Raw genomic sequence first — 7,582 nt, 5'->3', positions numbered from 1 at the left:
CTAAAATATACTTTTCCTTGAAAATAAAGAAATTAAACCCATGAATAAGGAACTATTTTTTCGGCGCATTCATTTTTTTTTAGAGTAAGGTTACTGTAGCTGTTCTAATTAATTTACCCACCGCTGAGAACAACGAGAGAAAGAAAAAAAATAGAGAAAATGCTCTTGAATAATCTATATATTTTAGCAGAAATGTACATTAAAATAAATGTAAATATAAGTATTAAAATTCGACATTTTGCATTTTATTGGGGGTATGGTATGCAATGGCGCTGATCAAAATTATGCCTTCGGACTCCACAAATTTTAACAGCCCCATTGCATACCATACCCCAATATAATGCAAAAAGTCGAATTTTGATCCTTAATTAGCATCTGATGATTACCCGTTATCACCCAATTTTGGTGTCAATATGATCCGGTATCGGAAAATGATACTGTATACCGGACGATACCGGATTCCGGGCTTTAGCATCGCACTAGTATCAGTTGTGTGTAGCCTATGTAATGGTTCGGTGTAGTGTTTTTCACTGATATAGTTTTCAATCTTGCACAACGAAAATAGAAACTTGCATCGTATTTTTTCCTTCGTACGTGAATTGTACAGACCCAAGTTAATGATCTAAAAGGAAAATGGGAGTTCCAAAATTTTACCGATGGATATCGGAGAGATTTCCGTGTCTGTCAGAAGTTGTAAAAGAGTTTCAGGTGAGGTTTGGTCATATTTTACTTGTTTTGGTCATCTTTTACCTTTTCCTATGGGCTTATGGCGTCATTATTCAATACTGAAATATTGACACAAAATGCGTTGTGACCATGGCTTCGATAAACCAACAAATTGCCGAAATAGAATGATTTTGACCAGGCCGGACTGGTTTCAGGAATAGAAAATGGTTAAAAATCAGTCTGAAATTTGTTCATTTTTTTGGTTGGGTATAAAAGACTGGCCGGACCAGACCAATGCCTGACCAACGGAAATCAATAGAAATGTCTGTATAGAATCGGAAAAGAAGTTGGGTATAAAAGACTGTCTGATATGGAAGGTAAATTAAAATATGAAAATATATTGTGAAATGCATTTATAATTTCAATACAATTTGTAAACGAAATGTTTTAACGTTTTGCTGTCCATTTAATGTTAACTATTTACAAATGATCAAAAATGGGTTTCAGATAAACATTTGATGATGTATAAAAGACACAAATTCAAACGAGAATAACCAATTTTAACTGAGTGGTTCCAGCGAATTATGGCAAAGTAATTTGCATCAAAAGTGTTATTGCTTATTGTTTGACTTGTACATTTATTCTAGCAGAAGGTTTGTTTTTATTGGTTCCCGATTAATTTGAGGTATGTTTGATGAACTTTTCTCTGTTTTATGTTTTTTTAATGAGTATATTATTCACACGGTGTCTATCCGAACATTATCAAGTATTATTTTTAACTTGTGCATTATATATTTAATACTAATATGTTATAAGCTGTTATATTTGTTAATTGCTTTTTGTTGTTAATATTATGATTTGGTACGGAAACGGTGCGGTCCGGCCAGTCTTTTATACCCAGTCGAAATTCTGAAGACTTCCAAATGATTTCCAGACCGGTCCGGAAATTGCTGTTGGTCCGGAATTGGTTCGGTTGGTCCAGTCTTTTATACTCAACCCATTTTTTTTACTGTTTTCGATCCTAAACAGCTAAGTCAGTAAATTGTAATACACGAACCTGGTTTGTCATTCAAACATCAAGCAGACACTCCCAATAAAAGAGACAGGATCTCAACCATCATATTAAAGCGACCATCTGCTTTGTTTTGCTACGATGAACATTATGTGGTTCACTTGGTCCTGAAATGGTACACTTGGGAAGTCAGGGTTTTTTCTATAGTACCCACAGGTCCGACTATCGGACCCATTCCCAAAGCAAAATATAAGATATTTTCCCCAATTTTCAGAAAAAAAATCCCAATAAAAAAAAAATCATTTTCAACATCCTCCTGTGATGTAAAGTTTTTTTGATAATTGAACTCGGAAATCATTGATTTTCATTACATTCAGAGATCAGTATGAAATATTATCTGTCATGATTTATTGCAATAGATATTTTCACCCCAAGGATTGATATTTTTTGGGTCTTTTAAAGGGAAAATAAACTAAATATTAAATCATTTCCGAATTCGCAGGAGACTAGGCAGCTTTTTCTTTAACTGTAAAATTCCCAATTTGAGCATTTTCATGACGCAAAATTTCCCAAAATGTCTAGAGTCTTTTTCCAAAAATGGGCAGAAAAAACCCTGGAAGTGGTTCACTTAGTCCTGAAATGGTACACTTGGGAAGCGGTTCACTTAGTCCTGCTCCCAACAATCAATATCTTCTGATTGGCAGAAATGTTCTAATGGCAGATGCTTGTAATCGGTCCAAACATGTAATAGACCATGGGAGACACATTTTGCTGACTATGCAGTCTTTGCCTTAATTTTTTTTCAGCACTTGTCCTTTCGGGCAAGTAATATAAGAAAACCACTTGCCCCAAAAATAGTTTTACTTGCCCCAAATAACCAATTCATGCGTAAATATAGGAAAGCCAATATTTTAATATAATAATAACTTTCAATCAGGATTTGTGAATTGTTGCTGAAGAAATTATGGAAACAGAGGGATCTACATTTCGTAAAAATGCACTTGCCCGTTCGGGCAACCATCTCCAGCAATTTTGACTTGCCCAAAACAGTATTTACTTGTACCGGGCTTCGGGCAACCCAGTTATGACGAAAACTTCTATGTACCGGTTATACAATTACAAATATTTTGGATATTGTTTGCTGTGTTATTTTTTCCATTTCCTAAATGAATCTTACTGTGATAACATTCCGCCGTAGGCGGACTACAGCGGAAGTGCGTTCGTAGTATGTTGGTGTACTTGGTTATATGCAAATTGGCATAACCAGATCTCCATGTGGATAGAGAATATGTGTATATAAAGACCAGTCGACCCCTTCAGGGTTGAGCATGCATTTCTCTGAAGGGACCTGTTGGCCTTGTTCGGCATCGCACGTTACAAATGGTGGCAGTGATGGGATGAAGACAACTGCCAGACCGGAGTTGCCTTACCCACGAGTTTCCCAGGCCAAGACTCAGGACAAGTGTTCTCGGAAGGGAAAGTAGTGTAACGTTTCGCTGTAGGCTGAAGTGTGTTTGTAGTATGTTGGTGTACTTGGTTATATGCAAATTGGCATAATAAATAAATAAATAACCTGATTTCCGTGTGGATGGAGAATATGTATATATAAAGACTAGTTGTCAACCCCTTCAGGGTTGAGCATGCTTTTCTCTAAAGGGATCTGTTGGCCTTGTTTAGCATCGCATATTACACTTTTTTATTATGCCCCCGAAGGTGGGCATATTAAAATCGCACCGTCCGTCCGGCTCTGTAACTTTCCCTTGTATGGACATATTTTAAAATAACTTGCCACATGTTTTCCACATACCAAGACGACGTGTGGCGTGCAAGACTCGTGTCCCTACCTCAAAGGTCAAGGTGACACTTAGTGGTTATTCACAATGGAGTGCTGCATATAAGGACATAGAGTATAGGTTGTCGTGTCCGGGCTGTAACTTTCCCTTGTATGGACAGATAGTGTTTATTCACAATGGAGTGCTGCATATAAGGACATAGAGTATAGGTTGTCGTGTCCGGGCTGTAACTTTCCCTTGTATGCACATATTTTAAAATAACTTACCAAATGTGCTCCACATACCAAGACGACGTGTTGCGTGCAAAACCTGTGTCCCTACCTCAAAGTCAAGGTCACACTTAATGTTTATTGCTGCATATAAGGACATAGAGTATAGGTTGTGGTGTCCGGGCTGTAACTTTCTCTTGTATGGACAGATTTTAAAATAACTTGGCACATGTGTTCCACATACCAAGACGACGTGTCACATGCAAGACCTGTGTCCCTACCTCAAAGGTCAAGGTCACACTTAGTGTTTATTCACAATGGAGTGCTGCATATAAGGACGTAGAGTATAGGTTGTCGTGTCCGGGCTGTAACTTTCCCTTGTATGGACAGATTTTACAATAACTTGCCACATGTGTTCCACATACCAAGACGACGTGTTTCGTGCAAGACCCGTGTCCCTGCCTCAAAGGTCAAGGTCACACTTAGTGTTTATTCACAATGGTGTGCTGCATATAAGGACATAGAGTATAGGTTGTCGTGTCAGGGCTGTAACTTTCCCTTGTACGGACATATTTTAAAATAACTTGCCAAATGTGTTCCACATACCAAGACGACGTGTCGCGTGCAAAACCTGTGTCCCTACCTCAAAGGTCAAGGCCACACTTACTGTTTATTCACCATGGAGTCGTGTCCGGGCTGTAATTTTCTCTTGTATGGACAGATTTTAAAATAACTTGCCACATGTGTTCCACATACCAAGACGACGTGTCGCGTGCAAGATTCGTGTCCCTTCCTCAAAGATCAAGGTCACATATAGTGTTTATTCACAATGGAGTGCTGCATATAAGGACGTAGAGTATAGGTTGTCGTGTCCGGGCTGTAACTTTCCCTTGTATGGACAGATTTTAAAATAACTTGCCACATGTGTTCCACATACCAAGACGACGTGTTTCGTGCAAGACCCGTGTCCCTACCTCAAAGGTCAAGGTCACACTTAGTGTTTATTCACAATGGTGTGCTGCATATAAGGACATAGAGTATAGGTTGTCGTGTCAGGGCTGTAACTTTCCCTTGTATGGACTGATTTTTAAATCACTTGCTACATGTATACGAAGACGACGTGTTGTGTGCAAGACCCATGTCCCTACCTCTAAGGTAAAAGATACACTAAGTGTTTATTGACAAGGGAATTCTGAATATAAGGACATAACAGTGTAGGTTGTCAAGTATGGGTGGTATTTTTTTATGTTCAGAGGCAATTTAAAATAACTTGCCATATGTATTTGACACGTTAAGGCAAGATTCACTTTTCATGTACTGACCTTGTTCGTAGGTCAATGTCACATTCGGGGGCATTCGTCACATACTGTGACAGCTCTTTTTATGAATAGGCTTTGCATATAAACAGGCTAAATATATATATATGGCAGGTTTCAATACACATTTCATTAACCGTTACATTAATTTATCCGCAATTATAAATGGTTATTTATTTCGTCTAATGTTAGTCCCATCAACTGCAATCCAAACAAACACAAACATAAGTTTATCTTATTAACACATGTATTGAAATGTATCATATATGTCGGCTGCAGACTGCAGACTGTATTGCATGTAAACGTTCAGTCAAATACCATATGATCCCATTTTACTTTAGGCTGGTTAACCAACTACCGTGTTACCATGTGTCTCGGCTGGTTAGAAAATAACATTGGATCAGAGAAATAGTAATCAATAATTGTTGTATAAAAACCTTCAAACTAAACAACTAATGCAATGATTACATGTATGAAATTGCATAAACCACACAATGCATTTTCAATATTGTAGCTAATTACAGAGCTACAGATAACTTTTTTATTTAAAGTGTATTTTACACCCTTATGCAATCTATTAAAGTGTATGGCACACCCTTGGGTCATTCATTAAAATGAAATGACAATTTCTAAAGTGTACTGCTACATAAATTACAAATATGAATGACTTATTTTATTTAATGAACTTTTATAGCACATATATAAGAACTTACATAAAATTTAAATGTTACTCAGCAAATTACAAGTCCTGATTGCTTTAAACATCTTTCAGGGTTCCCGCTGGCAATCACCATTGTCGCCATTTACGATAAAATTGCAAATGTGGCAACAACTTTTCAAATTTGGCGAATTTATGGCGACAACGATTTTTTTTCTAAAATATTTTCTTAAAATGATGTAAGCAGTGCCCATGCGGCCTGCATGATAATCAATTTTTTCAATGTTATAAATCAAGTGCATCTGCTGGTGCGACAACAAAAATTAATCCGATAATTAGGGCAAGCAGACTCTTCTGTCTTAGGTTTAGATACCTTTAATTCTGTATCAGTTTGTTCTTTAGACAGGCTATGCTTAATATGAATCTTACACTATTTTGAGAAAACTAAAATTAATTTCTTTTCCCCCGTTTTTATCTCTGAAGAGCAAAATTTGATACAAAAAGCAAATGGAAGTAATGAATTAATTATTCAAAACATGTTCAACAATATATGATTATCTCCAATGTTTTGCTTTAATACATGTATAAACTGAAGTGTACTGTTAGATGTAGAGTTTTGGATATTGAATGCCATCGGCCCCTTGAAGTTGTATTATGAAACATGAAAGCTCGTACTTTATATGCAGGAAATGATATGGTACTTATTCTGTCACTAATAACATACTAATTGGAATATTTCACTTGACTATGACCTAATACCAATGCTAAGCTATATCGGAAATATCTAAGAAAATCACAAAATAATAAATACACTCTGAATAAATGTTCATTAATGATGTGACATGCACACAAGAGTTGTAATAACAACAGTATCAAACAGTTTGAGATCCTGTTTATTCCATTCTTAATACAATGGAGTGGTTTATACATCATACACACATATCTGTATGTCTGTAGTTATAGGAATGATTTTATTTTTAAACCATACACCAAATTTGTATAACAACATCTAAATATTTTTATATTAGACTCTAAAATTTCTATTCTGATAAGTTTTATTATTAAAATGTGTATTTAGATTTAATATAAAAATTGCTTGAAAAAGTAACATTTTGTTAATTAAGGAGTATAGAATATTGCCTGTACTGAAATTTAGGCCACTCACAACCTTTGTCTTTGTACAGATCAAATGCATTTGCTGATTTGCCAATAAACCTTGAATCTGATGCCAGGTCATCAATACTGGAATGTTATATACATTGTATGCGAAATTCAAACAAAATTCGGTATCAGTGCAGCAAAAAACGCTGGAAAACTAATGTAATTTAAGTAAAAGGTATTGGTTACTTATATATGTGTAACTTTTGTTCGCTTATTAAACAATTAAGTGTTATTTTGGAGTTACAGTCAAAGAGCATATTTTACATTGGTATGAATCAGTGTTCCTGTAGCGTAAAGGGGATCATAATGAATGTCCAAATGTTAAAAAAAGGAACACTGAATATTGACAAATAAAAACAGTTATCTACTAATCCAGAATTTATTCATCTTCACGACAACACAACAATTATTAACTTTTATTCGTCAAGTCCATCAATATGTTAATAAATGTTTTTTAAAAAAAATAGCTCAGAAATGACTTCTACAGCTCATTTTTGCGCAACATAAAATTGCGTCACCAGAATGATGGACCCATGTATTTCCTATTTTGTTTGGCAAATTAGCCAGGTACCAATTATTGGAATATTCCACTTTTAAGTAAATTACACAACATGTTGGTACCCAGTCCATACTCCATAAGTATTCTGTTGAAGGGAGAATGCTTTTTTCAAATAACTTTAACTTCAATATATTTGAGTGAAAAACTTTCAAATACGAGATAACAGGCTTTTGTTTTGCTTTGAATGCAACATGACTCTACAAGAAAG

General features: G+C 35.6%; 1 protein-coding gene across 1 annotated transcript in view; it reads left to right on the top strand.

The window, feature by feature from the left end:
- Positions 1-530: 530 nt before the first annotated feature.
- The window catches only part of LOC128202901 (5'-3' exoribonuclease 1-like), a 44,217-nt gene continuing 37,165 nt past the window's right edge, over positions 531-7,582 (top strand). The window contains exon 1 of the mRNA XM_052904072.1: positions 531-708. Coding sequence (XP_052760032.1) covers positions 634-708 — 75 coding nt within the window. The 5' untranslated portion in view covers positions 531-633. The remainder of the gene's footprint in view (positions 709-7,582) is intronic.

The sequence above is a fragment of the Mya arenaria genome, chromosome 9 (genome assembly GCF_026914265.1).
Source record: "Mya arenaria isolate MELC-2E11 chromosome 9, ASM2691426v1".
Classification (NCBI taxonomy): Eukaryota; Metazoa; Mollusca; class Bivalvia; order Myida; family Myidae; genus Mya; species Mya arenaria.
This window is presented reverse-complemented; position numbering and strand designations above follow the sequence as displayed.